Here is a 27,318-nt window from a genome sequence, read left to right on the forward strand (position 1 = left end):
TTCAAATAACAACATTAATCTGCGATTTTTTTTTCATATTTTTTTTATTTTTGAACCAAGCATTTGTAGATTAATATTCTTAGAAATATCAGTACTTATTCATTATTACTCAAACTGAAGTCTATACCTGTGGTAAGATTGTAAGGTTTGATCTTAGATCAAACAGTCCAAGCCGGCTGATATCATGTTTATCTATGTTTATGCTTCCTGCAGCAGGTTCTATTAGCCGAAATAGTCCTAACGTCAATGAGCTTTTGCCCGCACCAGTGCGCCCAACTATTCCTACCTGGAAAAAAGGAAAAAAACGTAGCATATGCTAGAGAGTCAGTTTTCCCAACTATTTTCTGTCTGAAGCAAAAACAGAGGCACAGCCTACAGAGCCAGTGCACCAAGCTATTCCCCCTTGAAAAAAGACAACGCAGTTGTGCCAGTGTACCCAACCAGTCATACCTGAAGAAAAGAAAAGAGAACCATCGCGTCTCTGACTCCATATCTGAAAAAGGGACATAGCATAGGCAAGAGAGTCTGTTCTCCATACTATTCCTACTTGAAAAAAAAGACAGCATAGGCTAGATGATCAGTGCAACCAGGTAGTCATAACTGGAGAAAATACAGACTATAGGTTAGAGAAACATTGCATCCAACTATTTAAAATATCTGAAAACGAATACTACGACTTGGAAAAGTGTGTGCAAACTTCATATTGATTTCTGTTACTATTAAGAAATAATTCATTGAAAAAATAGTAAGTGTAGAAGTTATCGTTATTTAATGAAAATCACTGATTCAAAAAGCCTTAAAAACATCTTAGCACGTTTTTACTTTAAATGTGACAATAGGATACAAATTCCTACACCTCTTGATGTAAAGTCAGAAAACACGGATGTCCTATGAATAATTGCACTATGACAAAAGAGCTCCCATCGCACTGGGTTAGATGTAGAATTCTTTCATGCGGTAAAGTCATCCACCTGGCTGGTTTTACCAAAGTGCACAACTCGTGTCTCAAAGTTACGCCCTAAGAGGCACCTTGGGTCTTTCTCTACCATCCAAAGCTGGAATGTCGCCATGCAATCAAAACTGTATCAGTGTAACTTAAATCCTAGCAACTATAAACAGACAAAAAAGTGTGACAATAATAGGACATTTAGGTTCGATATATAATGTTCCTGCATGGGCCAGGTCGTCTTGTCATGGTTACAAGTTGTTCTAGGTTGTTTGTAAATTCTTCAATGAACTGCAAAGTTCTGGACCGGCCAAACTGATCGTCAAAGACAAAGCTGATCTTGTATTTCAAATTATTGACGTGGGAGGAGCAAACATACTCGCTCTTGAAAATTATATCAGATACTGCAATAGTATGCATATCTACCTTTTCACCCGGTTTCACATTGACGTTGATATTTTTCAAGACTAGATCCAGTCCTTCTCTGTATCGCACTGAGTAGTTACTGATTTCAACGTTCCCGCTTTCTGGCCACGATTTCTGTGGGACAACAGATGTATGTAGAGGTGCCTAAAACAAGGTAAAAGAAAGAGTTAAAGTTCCATAAGGCTTTTAATCTTATGTTCAGATAAATGAAGCAGTCATTCAAATAAATAATATGCATAATTACATGGTTAGAAAATCACTACTTTTGATATTACACATGCATCAACACCGTTAGACCAACGAAGGTATGTAATATTGAGAATGGATTCAATACTTTTTTCAACAACGTTAATCAATATTAAATAAAATCTGTGAAAAGATCCTTCAAAAGCATAGAACGCAACCAGGACCCAGTTGTTCGAAACTTTAGCAGGCTGGGCCCTGTTGTTCGAAACTTTAGCGGGCTGTTAAACTAACCGCAAGTTAAATTTTGATTCAAAGTACTAGTCTTCGTGGGAAATTCTAGTACGATGTTTTCATTTTACTGTAAATACGTTTGAGTGTTCATAATCTTTAACTCATACATTTGTTTTACTAATGTTTCTAAAATATTGAAGTATATCTTTGAAAGTTAATTGACCGTTTGCTTAATCACTTGTTACAGTTTCGAACAACAGTGTCCAGGCAAACATAATGAACAATTGTCATTTTCATGCGAAAACAATTACAACAATTAGGATTTAACATGAAACAGAAGTGCTTTATGCCCGCAATAGACACGTTACAAGTAAATTCATTATGTGTCTTTAATTTTATATATGTAACGGCTGCTAACAACGCCTAGCAATACATACAACATTCACAGAGGATATATTGATGACTCATCATTCAACATATCAATAACAGTAACCATGGGGTAAACACCGCCGCTGCTGCTGATGATGATGGTGATAATAATGTTGATGATGATTATGTGATATTACTGATATTACATTTCGTCATGAATATGGTGATTGTATAATTTATTGTCATAAAAAGATTTTACTATGGGTGAAGTAATAATAGTGTATAACAATTTAAACATTCAATGGGGGATTACAAATATTATCAATTATGACCGACTATGTATAAAATAGGTGTAAATATATTTTTTACCTCTTGCTTTGTTGAAGAGTATTCTCCAATGCGTTCAATACATACTACATCCCTCTCCATTTCCCCGGACATGCGCACAAACCATTCTAAATTTCCGTTCAGCTGGAAAATAGTAGGAAACAAGTCAAACAAATAGGCTTATATTCCGAGTACGCGTATATTTACACATAGATAAACATTTTCTAAGATTGTCTAATACATTTAAAGTCTCTCGAAAATCTACACTTTGAACTTATTAATAGTTAGGTAACTTTTGGTCCGCGTCCTAGGAACGTTGCTTCCAATGTTCTTTTAGACCCTTGTCCTTAATTCAGTTTAATACCTGAAGAACGAATGTGATGACCATACCAACGACAGCACCATCAAGCCTCTCCCGCTCCATGATTACAAAATACGTTGTAGCAGCAAAACATAGCACGTTCAAGACACATAGGCGTAGATCTATCCACCTTGTAAATGAATCAATCCATAACATAGATATTAAAAGTTTAAACAAGCGGGTCATTCTGACCCTATATCGCTCACCTGTTAAACTTGTCCTTGAAATCATCAAGATAAACATTCTGACCAAGTTTCATGAAGATAGGGTCATAAATGTGATATCTACAGTGTACAAGCTTTTCCTTTGATTTGAGAAGGTGACCTAGTTTTTACCCAACATGACCTAGTTTCGAACTTGGCCTAGGAATCATTAAAATAAACATTCTGACCAAGTTTTATGAAGATAAGGTCATAAATGTGGTCCAAAGAGTGTTAACAAGCTTCTCCTCTGATTTGACCATGTGACCTAGTTTTTGACCGTATATGACCGGGTTTTGGACTTGGCATAGAAATCATCAAAGATAAACATTCTGACCAAGTTTCATAAGATATGGTCCTAAATGTGGCCTCTGGGTGTGAACAAGCTTTTCCCTTTATTTGACTTGGTGACCTAGTTTTTGACCCCGCATTACCCAGTTTCAAACTTGGATAAGAAATCATCAAGATAAATATTCTGTGCAAGTTTATATTAAATCAAAGCATAAATGAAGGGGCCAAAATGGAAAATTTTGCCCCTTTTAGGGGCAGTAACTCAAGAACCAATGAAGAAATCTAGTCGGTTTTCGAAAGGAACCGAGATCTTATTGTGATTTAAGTTGTGTGAAAATGTGCTTAAAATCGTATGTAAAGTGTCACTTTTATCGTGTTCACAAGGTAAATAACTCCGGAACCTATTATTTGATCTGACGGATTCATCTATTATTGTTAAAGATATTTTTGCAAGTTTGTATCAAATCAAACCATAAATGAAGTCTCTTTATGGCTGCAAAAGCCAAAATAGCAAATTGTGGCCCTTTAAGGGGCCATAACTCTCGAATCTATGATGGGATCTGGCCAGTTTTCAAAAACAACTGAGATATTATGCCAATTCAAATTGTGTGCAAGTCGGAATAAAATCGATTGCAAAGTGTGGTCTCTTTCCTGTTCACAAGCCAAAATAGTATATTTTGGCCCTTTAAGGTGCCTTAACTCTGGAACCCTTGACGGAATCTGGCCAGTTTTGGAAAGGAACCGAGATATTACGCCAATACAAGTGGTGTGCAAGTCTAATTAAAATTATATTATTATATCATTATTATACCAGATTTATATAGCGCCCTGTTCATGACAAACACGTTCAAAGGCGCTTAACATATAGCAAACGCAGCCACACAGGGCGCGAAATTCATCCTCTACTAGCACAGACACAGAGCGATCTGACCAGAGGGAGAGAGTGAGATAAATCCCCCAGAACAGACAGAGAGAACTTTTTAGATACAGACGTGTACGGCTAACTTAGCCTGGCTCTTTAACGTGCGTGGTGTATAGCACCGATACACGCGAATCCGTCTTTCCTGGGAAGAACCAGTGCAGGCCTTTAGGTGGGAGACAATGTGCGTGAAATTAGCCAGAGCAGCCAGAGTAGCCAGAGTTCAGCCAGAGTTTAGCCAGAGTAGCCAGATTTCAGCCAGAGTTTAGCCAGAGTAGCCAGAGAAGTCAGAACTCTGGTCAGAGTAGCCAGAATTCAACCAGATTACGCAGAGTTCCTAGATTTTTATTATATTCTGGCTACTCTGGTCAACCAAAGTAGCCACAGTAGACTGAGTCACCAGGATATCATTTGCTCTGGTTACTCTGGCTGTTTCTAACAGAGAAGCCACAGTAGACCGAGTCACCAGGATATCATTTGCTCTGGTTACTCTGGCTGTTTCTAACAGAGTAGCCAGAGTTCAGCCAGAGTAGCAAGAGTTTCTAGGATTTTATCAATTTCTGGCTTCTCTGGTCAGCCAGTATTGCCAGAGTAGCTAGAGTAACCAGGTCCCGTGTTCGCAAAATATTTTCAGTCTTAGCTGAGTTTGATTATGAAACTTAATATGTCATTTCTATGTAAAAAGCATATTCTTATGATTTGTAATCCAAGTTTGAAACTGAATTTCAAGTTAATAACTATTTTCAAGTGGTTAATTAAAGTGGCCAGCCAGAGTAACCAGAGTTTTTAGGGTTTTAACATGTTCAGCCAGAGTAGCCAGAGTAACCAGGTCCCGTGTTCGCAAAACATTTTCAGTTATAGCTAAATTCGATCTTGAAACTCAATATGCTATTTCTTTATAAATAGCATGTTTAAAATTGAATTTCAAGTTAATAACTATTTTCAATTGGCTATTTATAGTAGCCATAGTAGCCAGAACTCTGTTTATTCTGGCTGGTCAGAGTAGGCAGAGTTCAGCGAGAGTAACAAGACTTTATTAGGATTTTAACATGTTCTTGCTACTCATACCAAGGCAGCGTAACATCAGTGCTTGAAACTTAAATGGCAGACACTAGAACATAGAAGAATACATGCATCCCGAATAATGTTGTACAAATAACCATTAATCAAATCATTCAGTTTTAGTTTTAATATTGCATAATATTGCCATGTTTTTGTGATTTTCCTACATATCTACGATATGTCACATGTATAATTGTTAAGCGCCCATGAACGTATATTTTATATTAAATGGGCGCCCAACAAATCTGGATTAGTAATAATTATAATAATAATAATAATGATGATGATGATAACGATAATAATATAATAATGATAATAACCTGATATACTTAGTTTTTTTTTCTGCAATGGATGCAATATGGTGTTACAGCATTCTAATTGTGGGCGAACGTATGTTTTTAGGCAGTTTCTTTAATATTATTGTTCTTACATTGTACATATTGTTTTATAAATCTGAGAGTATGCTTCAATATGTGTTTCCAAGTTAAGACATCACTAATAGTAATCCCAAGATATTTAGCATTTCCTGTAGTTTTTGTTCTTGATTAAGTAATTTATATGGAAAGATGATATTTTTTTCTCTCTGTTTGGTGGGGTTTGGTGGGGAGGGGGATTCCTATTACTTCGCATTTATCAGGATTGAATTCCATAGACCAATTATGTTCCCATTCTTCTAATTTTGTCAAATCATCTTGAAGATTGTAAGAGTCTATTAACGAATCTATGTTGAGGTATATGATAGTGTCATCAGCAAATAAGCGTATTCTACCTTTAACAGAGTCAGGAAGGTAATTGATAAAACAAAGGAAAAGACAAGGACCCAACACTGAACCTTGAGGAACCCCGTGATAGAGCTGGTAAAGAGTGTGAGCCTTCAACTACTACAAATTGAGAACGGTTACTAAGGAAAGATTGCATCCAGGATAGAGAGATTCTGTAGACACAAAGTTTCACGATTTTATAGAGAATGAGTTGATGATCGATCTTATCGAAAACTTTCGAGAAATTCATTACAATGAGACCTGTTTGTTTCCAGACTGGAGATTATCAATATAATAGTTGAGCCTCACAGTTATGTTTTGAACGGAAGCTATATTGGAAAGGTGTGAGAAGATTGTTGACGATTTTGGTTCTCTCAAGGTTGACTTTTTTTGTGTTTTATGTATCAAGTGATTCATAAAACGGACTTCTGCCAGAGTAACCAGAGTTTCTAGGGCTTTAACATGTTGTGAAATGACCCTTTTTTGTACCCTCAGGGTTTTTTAGTGTTTCATGTATCAAGTGATTCATCAAACGGACTTCAAAGAATTGTCTTACTTATCAGTTAGCAGTCCTATAACTGTTTAATCCAAACACAGTCAATATCGTTTCATACACGTACACAAGTAATACCAAGTTAATTGTCTGATGGCATAAGGTGACCAAAATCAATTCTTGAATGGCATTTTGCGTTTTGATTGGCATGTCACAAGTACCTACCTTTCCCAAGGGTTTAGATGAAATACCGTTATCAAGCCGCTTTGAGTGTATGTGTTAACATGTCAACATTTCGTCAACTTCCACAACTTTAAAATGCAAATTTCAGGAATTGGTTGCTGTTAACAAGTATGGAAAATTTATTCTCCATTTTCTTTATATTATGTCTTTAAGTTAATTTATTTTGTACAAATTCAAGGCAAACACTGAAGTTAAAAAAACACAAAACCAGAAGCCTTCAAATAAATATTCTATATTTTTACACTCAAAGTTATATGGAATTCACTGCAATTGTTTATGATATCAATATAAACAAGAGGACCCATATGGTCCTGAATAAGGTCCCGAATCGCTTACACGGACCTTGTGGGTTATGACAGTCATATTAAAAATTCACAATTTGTAATTGTTAACTCTAAATTCTGGGCATTCTGGAAATTTTAAACTTATATTGTAATTGTATAAGATTAGAAGTATATTGATAATCCACAGAGAGAGACTAATATTGCCCTGGGGGTGGTGATTCAATCAAGTTTGAAAGAACTCCATTATTTTGCTAATTTACATGCAAAATATTTCAGCTCTTGCCCTTGTGGCTCTGAAAAAGATTTTTGTTATGTAAGTATATCATATTTTTTTTTCTATATAAAACTTAAGTAGGAACCATTTTGACTCTGGGGTATTGATTTGAACATGTAAAATATCTTAACTCTTGTCATTGTAATTCTTTTGAGAAGATTTTAAAAGATCTTCCTGTAAGACTTTGCATACTCATTAGCACACGCGGGGGCAATTTTGACATAAGGAGGACATGATTTGCTCAGTATTAAGAGAGGCATTCACTAGGCCATGCTACATACAAAATATATATAGTCTGGGCCTAAAGGAAACTAAGAATATTTTTATAGGATTTAATATATTACTATATGTGAAACTAAAAGCCCCAAGGCAGATCCAATATGACCCTGGAGTCCATGATTTGAACAATTTTGAAAGAGATGTACTTGCCAATGCTTCTTGCAAAATATCTAAGCTCTGGGTCCTGTGATACTAGAGAAGATTTTTAAGTTTTTACAATATAAAATGGAATAAGTACTGAGTTCAGTCAAAGAGCCAGACTCAATCTGATAGACAAGACAAAAGTTGATCACAAAACCTCACCTTGTCACACAGTGACACGAGCTAAAAATTTCAAGTATAGTGTATGAGGGTCATTCAATATATAATGGTTACTATTAAATATCATTTAATCTGATTTAGTCTTACCTATCAATTTTGTTCAGTAATGTAAATTGACTTTTCACCATTTTCACACTGTTATGTACGGCGTTCCGTTTGGACAATCGTGACTTTTTATCTAATACTAAACCGCGATGCACGATGGTACGATGATACACTTAATACATATAAAACACTAAAAAATCAAAGCTGAGAGTACCAAAAGGTTCATTTCACAATAGGAATTATAGTATTTTCTCTGGCTATTCTGGCTAGCCAGGGTAGCTAGAACCAATTGACATCTCGGAAATTCTGGCTGTTCTGGTTAGCCAAAGTAGCCAGAGCAACTGACAGTTCAGATTTCTGGCTACTCTGGCTGAACTCTGGCTATTCTGGGCAGCAAGAGTAACCAGAATTCTGGCTACTCTGGCTGAACTCTGGTTACTCTGGCTGAACGCTGGCTACTCTGGCTACTCTGGCCAGCCAGAGTGACCAGAGTTCTGGCTACTCTGGCTACTCTAAACAGCCACTTGAAAATAGTTATTAAATTGAAATTCAGTTTCAAACATGCTATTTAGATAGAAATGACATATGAGTCGCGCCATGAGAAAACCAACATAGTGTGTTTGAGACCAGAATGGATCCAGACCAGCCTGCGCATCCACGCAGGCTGGTCAGGATCCGTGCTGTTCTCTAACAGTTTCTCCAAGTCCAATACGCTTTAAAAGCGACCAGCATGGATCCTGACCAGACTGCGCAGATGCTGGTCTGGATCAATGCTGGTCGCAAAGCCACTATGTTTGTTTTCTCATGGCAGGGCTCAATTCTTAGATTTCATAATCAAATTCAGCTAAGACTGAAAAACTTTTGTGAACATGGGACTTGGTTACTCTGGCAGACCAGAGTAGCAAAAACATGCTAAAATCCTAGGAACTCTGGCTACTCTGGCCAGCCAAAGTAACCACAGTTATGACTTCTCTGGCTGAACTCTGGCTACTCTGGCCAGCCAGAGTAAACAGAGTTATGACTTCTCTGGCTGAACTCTGGCTACTCTGGCTAGCCAGAGTAACCAGAGTTCTGACTTCTCTGGCTACTCTGGCTAACCTCTGGCTGAACACTGGCTAAACTCTGGCTGAACTTTGGCTGAACTCTGGCTACTCTGGCTACTCTGGTTGCTCTGGCTAATTTCACGCACATTGGGAGACACTCAAGAGCATTTCAGAAATCTCCAGTGCCTGGACCGGGATTCGAACCCCGGACCTCTGGATTGACAGTCAAGTGTGTTACCACTAGACCACCCGCCCACCAAAATTGATTGCAAAATGTAGTCTCTATCGTGTTCACAAGACATTGTGGACGGACGCCTACGGACGAAGTACGACGGACGAAGGGCGATCACCAAAGCTCACCTTGCCACTACGTGACAGGTGAGCTAAAAATGCGCAAATTATTGTTGAAGCAAAGCAAGAATTAGACATATCAAAAGAGCATGCAGCTATATTTCACCACAACAATAATAAAGTTCTTTTAATATCTTCAGCTATAGAATATCGTTATAATCTAAGTTTATTTCTCTTTTGTAGGATATCACATTCATAGTTTTCCTATGAGTAAAAAAAGGACTGTATTTTTTAATTTTAAACAATTTTGTTTTAAGCTAAATTCAATGCACTAATAATCCAGTGTTATTAAGCTTTGTGTGTTTTAACATGTTTAAAAGAAATATTTTTGCTTGGACAGATTTAAAGACAAGCCTGCGGTATATGCTAATAGAAGAGAACTGAAAAGATAACCAAAAGAGCATGTATTCAGTCCGTGTGTAAATATAAAGCCAACTGTATGTTTTTAACCAGACTACGTAGCATAAAACTTCTCTCCACTAAAGTCATGTAATCACTATGATAGCCGTGCCATGAGAAAACCAACATAGTGCGTTTGCGACCAGCATGGATCCAGACCAGCCTGCGCATCCGCGCAGTCTGGTCAGGATCCATGCTGTTCGCTTACAGTTTCTCTAATTCAAATAGGCTTTGAAAGCGAACATCATGGATCCTGACCAGACTGCGCGGATGCGCAGGTTGGTCTGGATCCATGCTGGTCGCAAACGCACTATGTTGGTTTTCTCATGGTGCGGCTCAAATCATGTTATTTCCATATCTGGGGCCTTCAACGTCTTATTTTGAACCCCACAGTAAACTTTTTTTCATAGGTACATTGTTTGGTAGGATCAACTCTTTCAAATTCTTATAAAAATCCATTTTTATACCGTTTCTATATTTATTATTACTATCACCAAAATTGACGGAAATATCATCTACATGGATGTCATTTCCAAACCTGAACGGTTGCCATGTAAACAGAATAATCGTATATAATTCAACAGAGTTTTTTTTAAGGGAACATGTTTTTATTTTGAAAGAGTTGGTCCTGCCAATCAATTTGGTATCTATGAAAAAAAGTCTAGGGTGTGCATAGTAGACGTTGCTACCCCCCAATATATTTATATCTATATATTGTACATAATCAAATTGTTATGCGTTTGATGCCGTTTTGTCATTAGTACATTTGTATTTCTGTTATGTAACGGTGGGTAGTTAATCTTACCAGTTATCCTGAATTCTGTACAATTAGTAACCCGTTCTCGGCAAGTAGTTGCCCACAACTCCACATAAACCAGAGTCGGAGGACAACATGACTTTACACAAATGTCTTTCATGAAATCGTCACGGAAAACATACCGAAGATCAAACTCACGATTTACGATCCGTCGATAACGAGCTTAGAGAGCGAACTTTCCGGATTACAGTGCCATATTTTTTATAGTTATGTACCTGTCAATCGTTATGTTATCTTTTTTCGCGGGCTATAATTTTTATATTTACATACCAATCCATCGTCCTGATATTTCTATTAATATCTAATGCTAGTATAGTTAAAATTAAAATTACTTTTTTATTTTTCTAGCATCCTGTAATTTCTATTAACAGGGCTATTGTTTTTGTATTTACATACCTATCAACCACCCTGTTATTTCTATACACATGCCGGTTATATTTACATTTACATACCTACCTGTCGACAGTTTTGAAATTTTTGTTTACACATACATACCTATCTACAGTCCTGTTTTGCCAAAAGACCTCACACATCACGTTTACTTTACTTGCCGACTCAGCAGCAAACTTCTCCTGCATATTGAATGCCCGGATGACGTGTACACCATTCAAACTCTCTGTGAAATGACTGTACACTGGGGAGCGCTTCTTCGACTCCATCCTGCTTAGCTGACGACGCACAGGTACAAAACGTTTCTGAAGAATAAACAGAAAAGTTATTAAGTCACCGGATTTTGAAATTTCACTGTATGACAGCCTGAAGAAGTCAAATATCAGGAAACGTTAGGCATTCAATTTTTGCTTTTACAACTTCCAACTGTCTTCAGTTTGCATACATTTTCATGCCTGTAACATTCAAACAACATCGTTTCTTTTATTTTAAACAAAACACGTTCATTTTACAACATCTTATTATTAATATTTTGTAAATTAATTGTTTCACATTATAACTAATTTATTTTTTATGGCAAGTAGAAATGTTTTCTCTTTAGATTTTAACGAAATGAATAAACAACATATTTTTATATTAATTTTGTAAAGGCATTACAAACCTGAATCTCATTATAAGCTAAGAAGATAGGTACTGCCATTATGGCGAAGTTTGGTAGTGACGTCATAATTACAAGAAATATACTGATCAGACCAAATATACAATGTAATATTCTTTCTGTATGGTCGGATATAGCTCCATCCAACGGTTCAATATCCCCTGAAAATCTGAAATGTAAAAGAAGATTTATGTTTGCCTGATTAGAAAAAAATCCTATCAAATATATCAGTACAAAGTTTTAAGGGTGCATTAAAGTTATAGAGCACATTTTTTCAATGTAAGATCGAAATATATCTTTCATCGTTTAAAATTTGAAAGTCATATGATATATGTTAATGAGTAGCATAGCCATGTAAAATCTAATATTCTGTGTCTATAATTGAAATATTAATCTTGCACTGCAACATTACATTTTCGTTTCTGCCATTTCATGCCTTTTCAAAGGCTTTGACCAAAATTTTCTAACTGCACCTGTTCAACATCACTAGCAACATCATAATGTTTACTGTTACACTTCTGACTTTAACGGGGACGTCATTTACACATTCGCAAAATAATTTGATTCATAGCAATTTTCAAATGTACATATCCAGTAAAATTATATAAAGTTTAAATAAATGAGACGACCTTTAGCCTTGTCATTTTGCCTTTGCAACCAGGGCAGATCAAGATCAGCCTGCACGGTCATGGTCTGCGCTGTTCGCTATTCAGTCAGTAAATTTTCAGTGAACACTCCTTCGAATAATAAATGGTACTGCCCAAAGTGAATGATAGACCATTCCATTTTAGAAATTTAGTCAGCGTATTGGATGTTCAGTCTTTAAGCAACTGAACACTCTGCTCTCCCCTTAGAATGTGTTTGACGAAATTTTCATTAAACTGTGATAGGCACATTTTTCCAAGCCCACTGTGACTAGACTACATTGATATTTGTGCTGGCCTCCTAATTATGTTGCTCTTCTTTCTACACATTCATCAAGGACACAACTTTAATGCATACTCATGATACTGTCATATACATGTAATTTCAAAAAAAGGTGCGGATAAAGAGTATGAGATTTTTCATTTCGCTTGTTTCATTTTCACAATGATGTTTTTGGCCGTACAAACGCGCTGCCTCACCCTGTTCTTTTGTATTTTATTGCCTTTGCTGTCCCTTTGTTTTTATTCTGTCTCCGTATTTTCTTATACATGTCTCCGTTAGGTATATAAAATGAAATATTTCTTTAGAGCTGTGCTTTAAGGGTGATGCGTTCATTGAACTTAACGTATCTTTTGAATTTTGTCCTTGTTTACATGAATAAAACGCATCAAGACTTTTGCTTCACGTTGTATACATGCACTATTTAAATACAACTGAACTTACTATAGGAGGTTGTAAAAGTGTAGTAGTATTTGTACAATGACTATATATAACAAAAAAACCCTACCTGTTAGTTATACGACCCACTGGTGTGGTATCGAAGAAAGACATTGGTCCTCTGAGAATATTTTTCAACATTTTCTCGTGCAGTACAGTGGACGCTCGTAAAACTCCATACGCAAGGATAGTTGTTGTAGACAGATCGGTAATGCCTAAATTGAGAGATTAACATGAAATAATTTACTTGTTTGTAGTAAAGATACAAATGTATTTTTGTTGAACCATTTATACATTCAATCAAAGCTCAAAATCAATGAATTTTCGTAATGCAATTATTGCCATTGTTCACAGAATACCATAAAAATGTATGAACAAGTGCAACCATTGGACCCGTAATGACTCGGCAAATTCCGTGAGATGACGTATTCACGTTAGACAATTCGGCATTCTTCGGACATAACTGTATTCCAACACGTACAAGGCTTTCCGTAACTGAATCAAGTGAATGGCGAAATCGCATACAGGGAATAAGGACTTTGCCGAATGTCAATTAGGGTCCACTACCTTAATGGCTAAAAATCAGTCAGAAAGGATTAGGATATAAAAATCGCTTATAGTGACTAAAATATTAAAGGCGGGAATGAGAAAAAAACCATGAACTGTATTAAATTCCCGTTTTGTAATAAAATTTGAATTTCTGATAGTGGTTAAGACTGAGAGTTACTAATTTCTTCATACAGACTTTTAGAATATACCATCTTTCTGCAAACCTTTTCTTTTAATTTTTAAACTAAAAGTGCACTTTTAAATAAAGGATCCGAGATACTTCAGTATTACTTACAATACATGATTCCAATGAATAAATAAATTTGTATATAGTACATATTGGCGTAGTATCTCTCCTCACTGTCGCTCGACATCAGTGTCAGATTGTTGAGTTGGCCATCACTTGTCCAGTCTTTAAGTGAAACACTCTGTCCTATCTCACATAATTTAAATCCGAGGAAAAATAGCAGTATCAATATGCAGGGTACAGTTCCAATCGCTTTGAAATAGGGAAGAATGTATTTGAACTTAACCTAAAACAAAGTGGAAAACATATATATACGTACACACACATAATGTCTTCATAACAAAAATTCAAGATTCTAGTTCATTGTCATATACTGAAAAAGAGACATAGATCTATAACTAAAGAATGAACCCCCCCCCACCCTTTTTATGTTAAAAAGAATTAAATTTAATGGCGTAGACGGTGTTCTGATTTTGTAATTCGCTTTACAGTGTTTCGTTTGATAAATAAGGTAAAGTTTCGGACAGACTTAAATCATGATTATGTTTTTCAATTAATTTTATAGTAACATTTACTTTTAACAACTTACTGTTAAAGTTCTGATTTACTTATTTAAATACCATTTTCAAAATACTATTTTGAATTTTATATGCAAATTTCACTTGTACGCTATAAACAAATAATGCAAAACAGTAACGATTTGGCACTATAATTCAACGTCAATTAGTGAGGCGTGACTTATCCGCTATCCTCGGCGTTTACCGCAGTATTGTTATGAGCTAAAAGTACAGACACGCCTCGATGCATAAAGTTGATCTATAATTAATATTAGAATCATGTGACAAACCACGTGACATTGTATTGTAACAATACCTTTCCAGTTTCAATTTCCTCATCATCAATTAATTTGCCAGTATCCATCTTTTCTGATTCCCTCTTTATTCTTTCCTCATTCATTTTATTAGAGTCATCAAAAGTTGCCATTCTAATCAGTTTCTTAGGGCGTTCTTTGTGATCTTGTTTGTCTTCTATAGAAATCGCACGTGATATAGATCTTTTGAATTTCATTTCTTTCTTAGTTGCTTTACTTTTGCTTCTGCAGAAAGAAAAAAAAATGTACCATAAGATTAAAAAAAATTCTGGTGTAACAGTTCATGCATGTGTACACTGTGGCAACGTTAAATGTCGCAACGCCGCTAAATGTCGCAACCACCGTTATATGTCGCAAGGTTGACGTTAAATGTCGCAACCACCGCTAAATGTCGCAAAATCGTCTGCCGCTAAATGTTGCACCTTCAACGTTAAATGTCGCAAAAATTTGCCCCCCCCCCCCACCGTTATATATCGCAACTCCAACGCTAAATGTCGCACAGCAAAATAAGAGTTAAACAGTCTTTACAACTTAGAGATAAGATAAGATGCTTGCATGCATCAGTATGCAATGTGTTGATTTGGAAGGGCTGAAATGACCTTTTACTCTAATCTGCACGTTTGCTTTTCAGTGGTCCCGCACCATACATACGTTATATATTCTATATCTAAAGGTTTGAACACTAACGTAGTACTCGCCACAGTACCAAATTTATTTCAGGTCTGAACTATGTAATTCTATGGAGTCCTGTTTAGCCAGGGTGGTTTAGCTCATGAGACATTAAGCTCGCGCTCCGTATTGTCGCGCGTTGTATCGCATGTCTTTAGTCGACCTGAATTTCGTTACACAACAGCCCGGGAGCTAGAAATTGTTGATGGAGGAGGGGGTGGGGGTGGAGGGGGGTGGGGGACCAGTTTAAAACAAAAGCGTCATCGGCGACGTGCGGTAGGTACGGGGTTCCTCTATCCGTATTTGTGGGAAAGTCTTTTTATGTACAGGTATGAAATGCTGGCCTGTGGTGCATTTTTGTCTATTTTTTGAGGTACGTACTAGAGGGGCACTCCCCTTATTTTAGGTGGTTAGGGTCTTTTCCCATTCGCAATTTTGAAATACAGGTATGGAATGCTGGACTTTTACTTTTTTTATTCAAAATTTCGGTGTATGGGAGGGGTTATCCCTGCCATTTTCGAGGGCTCAGTGGCTCTCCCCGGGAACGTTTGAAAAACAGGTATAAAATGGTTGCCTCTGGTGCATTTTTTGTCTTAATTTTAAGGTACTGGAGGGGTACTCCCCTCATTTTAAGGGGTCAAGGGTTCTTCCCCCTGGGGAATTTTGAAATATAAGTACAAAATGTTCGCCTCTGGGGTGGTTTGGGTCTACATTTTGAGAAAATATTATTTCCAAAGTAGTCGGGTGCAACTTAGATGAGTATAAGTCACTACTAAGCCAACAAGGATGGGGTTGGGGGTGGGGGATCGGCTCGGGCCGCGATCCGGGCCTGTTACACAACAGGATGTTTAACTACGCGACACGAAGACTGTAACTGTGTTTTGTACCACCTGTAGAAAACGAATATTTTCTATTAATCAGCCATGGATTCTATTTCTTTGTTTGGAGGTTTACATTTCAAATCATAAGGTAACTATATATCAAGCTTCAATGGCGGAGAAGGATCCTATGTGGCCCTTTGTACATTTTTTAGGTAAAGCGGGAATTTTGATATTAGTTTACTTTTAGTCTCTTAAAATTGTTTGGTTTAGTCTCATTCCCCTAATTATCCTACTTTTCCGCCTACCCACACATAACCCTCCACCCCCTCTCTCCCCACCCCCTTCAGAAATGTAAATATTTATATTTTCTATTATATGTCTTGGTGCTGTGTGTTTGTGTCTTAGATTTCTGTGTCGTTATTCACCCCGTTCCCCACCCATACCCAACCCCCACAAACATACAACATCATTTCCAAATCGTATTTAGTTAGAAGAAACCTCAGAATATTTCTGTCCTAAAACACTGGTCCTATTACAAAATAATAAATATTTTTCTTGCGTGACTGTTCAAACAAGGTGTGGAACTCAGGTGAGCGATCTAGGGCCAACAAGGCCCGCTTGTTGCTATACGTAACAACACTTATCATTAAGATAATTATTTGTATTACATAACCCTGTTATTTTTTCTTCCCTCAAAAAAAGTAAATATACACAAGGAATTGATAGTCATAGTGTCATAGTGCGACATTTAGCGTTGGTGTTGCGACATATAACGGTGGGCAAATTTTTGCGACATTTAACGTTAAATGTGCGACATTTAGCGGCAGACGATTTTGCGACATTTAGCGGTGGTTGCGACATTTAACGTCAACCTTGCGACATATAACGGTGGTTGTGACATTTAGCGGCGTTGCGACATTTAACGTTGCCACATACACTTTGAAGAATACTGTACACATTTAACATAAAGACCCTAAAACTCGCCGAATAAGTAAATGTGTTATCTGGCAGGGTTTACACATGCATGAACACAAAAAAACTTTTTTTATTTTTTATTTTTGTAATGATTTTGCTCTTGACAAAAAAGAAAATCGAAAACATTTTTTGTTAAATTTTGAATAGAAACAATTATAATCGGATAGGAAATGATCTAACCAAAAAAATAAGTGCTCATGCTTAGTTTAAGACATGTTTCGCACAATGAAAAGAAAGTTTTTCGATTTTTATTATGTTTGCTCTGTCATTATGCAACTCTAAAATAAGCCTTTATATATATGAAATGTGTGGCAGTGAACCCGTGTTTTCATTCAGTGACATATTTTACGTATTCTCCATAATTTATTTATTACGTGTTCGGCATTCTCCGCTTGTTATTCTCTTATAGCCGAAACAGCATACCAGAATATGTTATCGCACTGAAATTGTCGAATATCATTACGGTACAATACCTTAAGGCGACTCATTCGCGCCATTTTTGAGTGAAATAAATGAGCTCAAAACTTACCTTGTGAATTTAAAATCAGTCCTTGATAAACCTTACTGACATAAAGTTTGAACATTATCCCTATGAGTTGCAGTAACACTGTTTCAAATTCAGCAACGTGTCCGAAACCCTTTTGAAATTGTCGACAAAATGTACATCGTATGATAAAAGGGAAGAACTGTGAAATTACGATAAACATTTCACTTAAATATTTCAGTAATTCACCGAGAAACATGTTATAAACAGTGTTGATAAGGTTATCCAATATTTTATATGAATAACGTGTACGAGCATTTAAATTAGATTTTCTTTTTTCTCTTTCTTTTTATTTATCCGTGCATAAGACAGTCTGAAAAAAGAACCAAAACTAAATAAAAAGTAATTTGAATTAAAGAATGAAAATAATGCAGAAATATAGAAAACAAGAGCTGTCTCCATAGGATGACACATGCCCCCGATGGCACTTTGAATGAATAGTTATGGCCGATGTTAGAGTTTAGGACCTTTAACCTACGGACCTGGGTCTTGCGCGCGACACGTCGTCTTACTGTGGTACACATTCATGCCCAGTAATTTTAAAATCCATGCATGAATGACAAAGATATGGACCGGACACGCCCATCAATGCACTATCATGAAATATGACCATTAACGTCTAAGTGTGACATTGACCTTTGAGCTACGGACCTGGGTCTTGCGCGCGACACGTCTTCTTAATGTGGAACACATTCATGCCAAGTTATTTGAAAATCCATCCATGGATGACAAAGATATGGACCGGACACGAATGCAGTATCATGAAAAATGACCTTTAACGTCTAAGTGTGACCTTGACCTTTGAGCTACGGATCTGGGTCTTGCGCGCGACACGTCGTCTTACTGTGGTACACATTCATGCCAAGTTATTTGAAAATCCATCCATCGATGACAAAGATATGGACCGGACAAGAAAATTGCGGACAGACTGACAGACTGACAGACGGTTCAAAAACTATATGCCTCCCTTCGGGGGCATAAAAACATTTCTTACTTAGTATTCATATCTGACATTTCGGTAGTTTCCGAAGTGTACCCGCTGTCTGACATCAGCCTTTCCAAGACAACTGAAGAGCATGCTGCAAATAAAAACGCAGCATTACATTATTTCTTGAGGGAAAAGTGGAATTATTCGATATTCGAAAAGAAGATTTCAAATTTATACAACCAGATTCATGACGTTGTGCACTTTTCATTTTACTGTTCTCTCAGATACAATAACATTTTAACATTCGTCAGAAAACGCTGATAGTTAAACGTATACTTCTTAAAAACGACATTTTATATGGAATGATTTTCTTTATAAGATCAACGACGATACGAAAAGCAAATCTCTATTTATATCAATCTGCATTCCTAGATGTACTCTCATGTAATGTTGTTGACAGTGAATTTTCAAACTTTTGATAGCACGGGTATTTCTTAATAACATGAATTCGTAGACTTTTCAATTCAAAGCGTATAAAAGAATTTTATTTGTTCGTTGATTCAACAGTAAATACATGAAAATAAGTCCCACACAAATACTGACACCACGGTATTGTATAAGGTCCGTCTCTAACTTACAGATGGGTGTGCCTTTGTCCGCCGCCTCCAGCAAATCGTTGATGAGTTCTGCGTCAGTTCCTTCGTTTACACTAACTTCAGAACTACGAACAACTGAAAAAATTACAGACATATTATAACTTAAACACACCGTGCAGATTCAAGTTAACCTCCTTGATAACGTAATGCTCTAGTAACAATGCATTTTTGGCATCAATTGCAGCATTACAATTATACTCTTAAACACTGGTATGATTATCAAAGGTGGAGTGAGGGTTCGAACACGCACCTAATGTGACCGATCAACATAGATTGTGTTAAAGCCACAACCCCAGTAAGGTTTGCAAAAATAACGCTGATAAGGATTGTTTCATAATATGTAATGACGAGTTTATATTGATAAAAACTGGTGTATACTGACACAAAACCTGATATATACACTGACTGTAAGACGGGTGTACATCGATACAAACACTGACACTGAGAGGTGATACAAGTCGGGTGAATATTGATATATACACTGACAGTAAAGTACGGCGGGTGTATATGGAAAAATGACAGTATGAGAGGGATGCCTACTGGTACAAACACTGACTGTAAGTTTGGTGTATATTGATATATACACTGACTGTAAGAAGGGTGTGTATTGACAGAAACACTGACAGTAAAGTAAGACAGGTGTATATTGATACCAACAATGACAGTTTGAGAGGCATGCAGTACTGACTGTAAGACGGGTGTCTATTGATACAAACAGTGGCAGTAGTAGCATGGTTGACTTTTACGGCCACCACACTGAGTTGTTAAAAGATGAGGTAAATATACGGGCTGAATAATATTAGTACATGCAGTTTTATATTGACCCGAGGGTGCCATTATTGCCAAAATACAAATCAAATCCAATATTTTATTGACCTTTCATGGGCACATTGTGTAACTGAGCAAATCAAGTGTTACTTGTGTAAGGCTAACGTAATCTTGTTACTTTTTATAAAAAGATATATAGCAATACAAATCATTTTTGCAAAGCCCGGATTCGAAACCATCAAGTGTTAATAATCCTTACTAATAAAACAGAAAACTGTCCTTTTCTTTTTCATCGATGTACTCAGTTATTACTTTACCTTACTTTCGTAAAATTAACACAAACAAGTCGCGTTGAGTCTCGAGTTTGATAATGAAACTTTATTTGTCATTTATATCTAAATAGCATGTTTAAAACTAAATATTAACACACCCGTTAACCGGTTCCGAGCAAAACAGTTTGTGGCGGACTAAACAGTTCACCTATATTTTTGCCCGTATCTGAAAGCGAAAGTTTATCGCGGTATATTTAATTCACTTTTCAACTTGGGTCTATTGTATTTACGTCAACCTTTATAATAATGTTTGGCCTGAATATTGTCCAATTTTTAAGCGACAAAACGCGATATTCAGCGAGTTATAGACACTCAAACATGACACGGTCGAAAAAAAGTGTGGCGGCATTGCACAGCTTAAGGTTATATGTGTGGCGAGCAAGAGCAGTCCTGTGTCTTTTTTATTTTACTTTAATAAATGGTCTAATTAGTGATATCCAGCTCGTAAGTCTTGAAAAACAACGTTTGTAATAAGACAACAGCAATTCACACTAATTTTTATTAACAAACAGATGTAAATCAAAGCATACTAGTATATTAGCCATACAACCGTCTAACAACGTAATATATCATCACCACTTCTTCATACATTTTAAAATTATGTTTACAGTGGTACGTAGTTTGATGTGATGCCTTCCCATTTAGGAATGTTCCACTTACTTTATTATATCATTTGTGATATTTCTTTCAGGATCACAATGCATATAACTGCAATATAACAGCTGACGTTTATAGGCACTTAATTCAGCACCTCTGTAATAGCCATAGGTTTGCCACGTTCAAGTACAAACAACTTGAGCTTGACTGTCGTACAGGAAAAACTAGATATCGAACAAAAATATTTGAATGTATTAAACCTGTGTCACATATAATTATTATCCGTTGATGAAAACAATCAGTTACACATATCTCTTCTTGAAGAAAACAACACTCAAAATTCTTTTTTTATCTGAAGTAGCAGAAGACAATCTTTCACTAAACGTTAACGAAAACAAGGAATTAGGAAACACTTCAATATTCAAATTAGAATTTTTCAGAAGAAACAGACCCACCTGAAGTAAATTTAACTGATATTTATGACAATATACCTGATGTAATAGAAACATTACATGAGCATGGTCAGTTAGAATTATATAAAATAAATGGTAATCACTAGTCGATAGTAAACAGTTCCCAATGGAAAACATATGTTATTTGTTGTTTCATGGCTGGTCCCCGAAATATAGGTCAAGTTGTAAGTTGACAGCAAGTTCTTGGTGATTGTTCTACACAAAACTCAAGTATAAACTTTGCAATGCCTAATAAACCAATCATAGCCCAGGACGCATTGGAACCAATACTACTAGGTATTTTTGTAGACACTATGAAGATGTTTGCAAACTATGTAGGGGAAAACCCTATCAAAACTGGCACAGACGGAAAGAAAATTGCAAGGGGTAAAGGCAAAACAATGGGAAATATAGATTGCTGGTGGTTCGAGCCTGATCCAACACTGACTGACAGAAAAACCCGATTAAAATCCAAAAATATGTTCTTTTTACAAAATACATGTGCTGGTTTAATAGTGCCAACTATGGACTGGTGATGTGTATAATCATTATACGCGTATTTTACATGACCATATGCATACGAATTGCATCATGTCATCCCCGCTGTATTTTCTGAACATTGCTGTGCTAGTACCATTTGTTTTTGTCAGATTTCAACGAGTAACGGGCTTGATATCACTATTTAGACCATTTATTAAAGTAAAATAAAAAAAGACACAGGACTGCTCTTGCTCGCCACACAAATAATTTTGAGCTGTGCACTGCCGCCACACATTTTTTCGGCCATGTCATGTTTGAATGTCTATAACTCGCTGAATATCGCGTTTTGTCGCTTAAAAATTGGACAATATTCAGGCCAAACATTATTATAAAGGTTGACGTAAATACAATAGACCCAAGTTGAAAAGTGAATTAAATATACCGCGATAAACTTTCGTTTTCACATTTTTTCAACAAAATCACACTTTTAACTCGTCATAACTTACTAAATATAGGTTAGTTTTAAACGGGAAGCACATGGCATGTTCTTCGTTCATGCTACTTTTTACAGAAATAAAAATCTTTAACATATTTTGCACCAGCCGATTCTTGGATGGAGAATACTAACCCCAATGCAGATACGGGCAAAAATATAGGTGAACTGTTTTGTCCGCCATGAACTGTTTTACTCGGAACCGGTTAACGGGTGTGATTAAGTTAATAACTATTTTCAAGAGGCTATTGGGTTTTGATGGTCAGTCTGATTTGGAATTTTACCTTGACGTTTTAATAAAATTGATACCAAAATTTCAAACTCAAACTCAGCTGAGACCGAAATATGTTTTGTGAACACGGGGCCAGTTGTTATATCAATAATTTTCGGTTATGACCGAAGGTTGCCGAAAAAAGCATATGCGAAAACGTAATACGTAATACCACGGAAATTGCCGAATGTAATTACGAGTTAAATGCCTTAACTTGACTAAATGTCAGCAAAACAAACATACCATCAACAGTATCCTCTTCGTCGTCTGAGTTATTTTCTTCTTGTTTGTATTTCTGTATAAACTCCGCAAACGCTCCTTTGTTCTCCATCAGTTGCTCGTAAGTACCAGTCTCTGAGATTTCACCGTGTTCAATCACAAAAATCTTATCAACACGAGGCAGCCATGTTATTCCATGGGTAACCAACACACGTGTCTAACCGTTCAGTATAACAAAATATATTGAAATGAAAACTTTCTTTACTATATTGGTACATTCAAACATAGAAAATCACCTCAAAAATAACCGCTAAACAAACTAACTTTTATTAAAATAATTCTAAATAACAATAAAAAAACTGCAACAAAATTGAATACTTCAGTTCGCTTAATATATCTTTAATACTGTTAGCATGCACGTGTCTCCCTACCTTATTTCTAAGCAACCCGTTCTCACTTAATACGTTTTCAAATATATCTTTGCCAACATGAGCGTCGACAGCTGACAATGGATCATCTAGAAGGTAGATGTCAGAGTTGAAGTAGACAGCCCTTGCCATGCTAACTCTCTGCTTCTGTCCACCACTAAGGTTTATACCCTGCGAGAAAATAAGAGCTGTCAGAGGAAACAGGAACTTTAACTATTTTGGTGCTAGATAGTGCAATAGGGCATATCGGAGGAAACTAGAGCTATCGGTGGAGTAATTAATACCCCTGCATTACTGTTTTATCAAAGGAAACATATATTTCATGCCTGAATTTTCTAAAATGACAAGGTAAATTCAACAAGTGAGGAAAATTAGGGGTTAATTGAGTGATCGTTCATCCCAGATAAAAAAAAATGTCGCGCATGTACCTTATCGCATTATGGTGTAGGTGAAAATGTGGAACAGTCACTTCAAGTTTAATACAATCCCTTCGGTATTAACAGAGACAGAGTGCATCAAAACATAAACCAGAAATTCTAAGTACAAATCGGGCATAATGCTTGGACAACTTATGCCAGCGTAATGGACCTTGTTTCATTTAATGTGGGTGACGATGTGGAACAACTATTTTAAGTGTAAACCAAGTCATGGTACGATGGTGAAAACGCGGTGGTACGACGGGGAAAACGCGATGGCAAGATGGTACGATGATGAAAACGCGATGTCACGATGGTACGATGGTGAAAACGCGATGGTACGATGATGAAAACGCGATATTACATCGACATTTCACCATCGTACCATCGCATCATCACGATTTCATCATCGTGCCATCGTTGTTTCATCATCGTGCCATCGCGCCATCGCGTTTTCGTCATCGTACCTTCGTGCATCGCGGTTTAGTATTAAATAAAAAGTCACGATTGTCCAAACGGAACACCGTAGTTTTATTATATTCATTATATATAGGAAGTATGCAAACATATATATGCTCAGTACATCTAGAAACTACGAAAGACCCGTGGTGACATTTCAACTTCATTATTTCACGATTTCTGCTTCCTGATTTCACGATTTCCACTTCATGAATTCACGATTTCACGATTTCCACTTCATGAATTCACGATTTCACGAATTCACGATTTCACGAAAAAACTTCACGATTTCATGATTTCACGATTTCATGATTTCACGATTTCTTGACTTCACAATTTCCACTTCATGAATTCACGATTTCACGATTTCTGCTTCCTGAATTCACGATTTCAACTTCACGAATTCACGATTTCCACTTCACGAATTCACGATTTCACGATTTTAACTTCACGAATTCACGATTTCCACTTCACGAATTCACGATTTCATGATTTCTGCTTCCTGAATTCACGATTTCCACTTCATGATTTCACGAATTCACGATTTCACGATTTCCACGTCACGAATTCACGATTTCACGATTTCCACTTCATGAATTCACGAATTCCACTTCACGAAATTCACGATTTCCACTTCATGAATTCACGATTTCACGATTTCCACTTCACGATTTCACGATTTTAACTTCACAAATTCACGAGTTCCACTTCACGATTTCACGATTTCCACTTCTCGATTTCACGATTTCCACTTCACGATTTCACGATTTCAACGTCACGAATTCACGATTTCACGATTTCCACTTTATGAATTCACGATTTCACCGTCACGAATTCACGATTTCCACTTCACGAATTAACGATTTCCACTTCATGAATTCACGATTTCACGATTTCCACTTCACGAATTCACAATGGTGAAGTTTTTCGTGAAATCGTGAATTCATGAAGTGGAAATCGTGAATTCAGGAAGCAGAAATCGTGAAATCGTGAATTCATGAAGTGGAAATCGTGAAATCAAGAAATCGTGAAATCATGAAATCGTGAAATCAAGAAATCGTGAAGATTTTTCGTGAAATCGTGAATTCGTGAAATCATGAATTCATGAAGTGGAAATCGTGAAATCAGGAAGCAGAAATCGTGAATTCGTGAATTCGTGAAGTGGAAATCGTGAAATCATGAAGCAGAAATCGTGAAATGATGAAGTTGAAATGTCACCACGGGTCTTTCGTAAGAAACGCAACGTTTTTATCCTCGATTTTTTCATAGGCCTACTTTCCTTGTACATGTGTATTTGAATTTTGTGTAGTAGTATTGTAAAATCGTGTAGAAACCTGACCATCATCCAAAACCAAAACCAAAAAAAAAAAATCAAGTAAGTGCACTTTTCTTGTCAATTATCAGGTTAAAAAATATTGACTGTAGACCAAGTGTTGCGTTTCTAGATGTACTCAGTATATCTTAGAAAGGTCTTTTTGTCTAAAAAGATCAAACAAAACTGATCTAAGAACTTATGACTACAATTAGATATAGCTCTTTAAAAAAAATTCTTACCCATCATCAATTTTTGAACAAGGCTTACATCTCGGTGTAATTCCCTGTATCCAAACGTATTTCTACATTTTATTTACTTTTCAGTACTGACCTTTTTAAAAATGAGTAGGTTTTCATTACTTCACATGTACAGACTCTGTCAAACCGATTCTTGTATTATGTTGCTTGGTTGCATTCTTTGCTTCCAGAGGATCTTTTCATAGGTTTTATTACATGCTTTCTAAATACAGTAAAATGCTGTAAACCTTAGAAGATTTTAGAGAATAAAATCTCAAGATTTTAAGTGTTACATATATTACGTACTTTTTCGCCGATTTCTGTCATATCTCTCCCTGGAAGTATTTCCAAGTCTCTTTTCAAACTACAAGCTTCTATAACGTCGTTGTAAGTCTGTTGTCTGTATTTATGACCAAACAATACGTTATCTTTTAATGTATTATTCTGTATCCAAGCTTGCTGAGGAACGTACGCAATGGTGCCCTAAAAACAGCAAGTGCTACACAGATATTACACAGACACTATGCAATATTATAATATGTAAAACAAAGTTATATTGCAAATCATTTCATTTAGTTAAAACAATGATACCGACATTAGTATGACAAAAGATCTAACTGTGTGCTATTCAGTAAAGTCTTTGCTTTTTAATGAGATATCTGTGGATAGATGTGTTGTCACACATTCATCGGTGAGCCACTGGACCAGTTTGTTTCAACCTACCCGAGATATACCGATCACGTGAGTAGCGAGAAAAATCTTCTTCGTTTTTAAATAAACGAACAATCCGTTGTAAGCCGGCCACGTGAAATGCATGTTAAACTGATAATTTGTCAGGATTATCTATTTTCACCTGTTCCAAATAAGTAGGCGAAACATTTCTTTTGATATGGTTCTACCTTAACTGGTATCAACCACTTATTTCTAAATATTTGTCCGCATGTCGGCATTTATAATTCGGAAATATATGATTTGCCGCTCAGCCTTGCACATCGGCGCACCCTGGACTGACTCGAGCAGTGCCGGGTAGCCAAACGAATGCCTAGCTGATTGATAACGACGAAACGGCGAACAGCGCAAACGTGAAACGAATTGCCCCATTGTCACAATCACGAATCATTGTGCAAACGCCTTTTCTTGATGCTAGTGATTTTTTGTATAGAAACACACGTAAGATCAATGTTATAAGATCGTAAACAGCAGATCAAACTTTTATTTCAGTTTCATTTCTCAAAATGGCAAAAATAAGGCCACAGATTGAAAATACGACCTTAAATCAATTATTAAATGTAGACAAAAACGCAGTCATATATGCCCTATTTTGTAAAGTTTATATGAAACACAGATATAAAATGTAAATTTATTCGCACATACATGAACGTTCACGTCGCCTGCATCTTTTTCTATCTCACCAAGTATCGCTGACAAAAGCGAAGATTTTCCTGAACCAACTGTTCCAACTACTGCTACAAGACTGCCTTTCGGAACTGTCATATTTATACTGAAATGCATCGAAATGGCTTTATCAAAGTTTTAAAGAGACATCACAAAATA

General features: G+C 36.4%; 1 protein-coding gene across 1 annotated transcript in view; it reads right to left on the reverse strand.

Annotated features, from left to right (window-relative positions):
* The window catches only part of LOC123530315 (multidrug resistance-associated protein 1-like), a 58,566-nt gene that overhangs the window by 4,799 nt on the left and 26,449 nt on the right, over positions 1–27,318 (reverse strand). Inside the window, exons 14-28 of the mRNA XM_053520906.1 lie at positions 27,139–27,265; positions 26,071–26,247; positions 23,342–23,509; positions 22,935–23,127; positions 19,281–19,373; positions 18,709–18,793; positions 14,708–14,930; positions 13,883–14,120; positions 13,109–13,253; positions 11,680–11,845; positions 11,124–11,323; positions 2,850–2,976; positions 2,528–2,629; positions 1,373–1,516; positions 128–286 (exon numbers count right to left, since the gene is read on the reverse strand). Coding sequence (XP_053376881.1) covers positions 128–286; positions 1,373–1,516; positions 2,528–2,629; positions 2,850–2,976; positions 11,124–11,323; positions 11,680–11,845; positions 13,109–13,253; positions 13,883–14,120; positions 14,708–14,930; positions 18,709–18,793; positions 19,281–19,373; positions 22,935–23,127; positions 23,342–23,509; positions 26,071–26,247; positions 27,139–27,265 — 2,347 coding nt within the window. The remainder of the gene's footprint in view (positions 1–127; positions 287–1,372; positions 1,517–2,527; positions 2,630–2,849; positions 2,977–11,123; positions 11,324–11,679; positions 11,846–13,108; positions 13,254–13,882; positions 14,121–14,707; positions 14,931–18,708; positions 18,794–19,280; positions 19,374–22,934; positions 23,128–23,341; positions 23,510–26,070; positions 26,248–27,138; positions 27,266–27,318) is intronic.

Source organism: Mercenaria mercenaria, chromosome 13 (genome assembly GCF_021730395.1).
Source record: "Mercenaria mercenaria strain notata chromosome 13, MADL_Memer_1, whole genome shotgun sequence".
NCBI classification, from domain to species: Eukaryota; Metazoa; Mollusca; class Bivalvia; order Venerida; family Veneridae; genus Mercenaria; species Mercenaria mercenaria.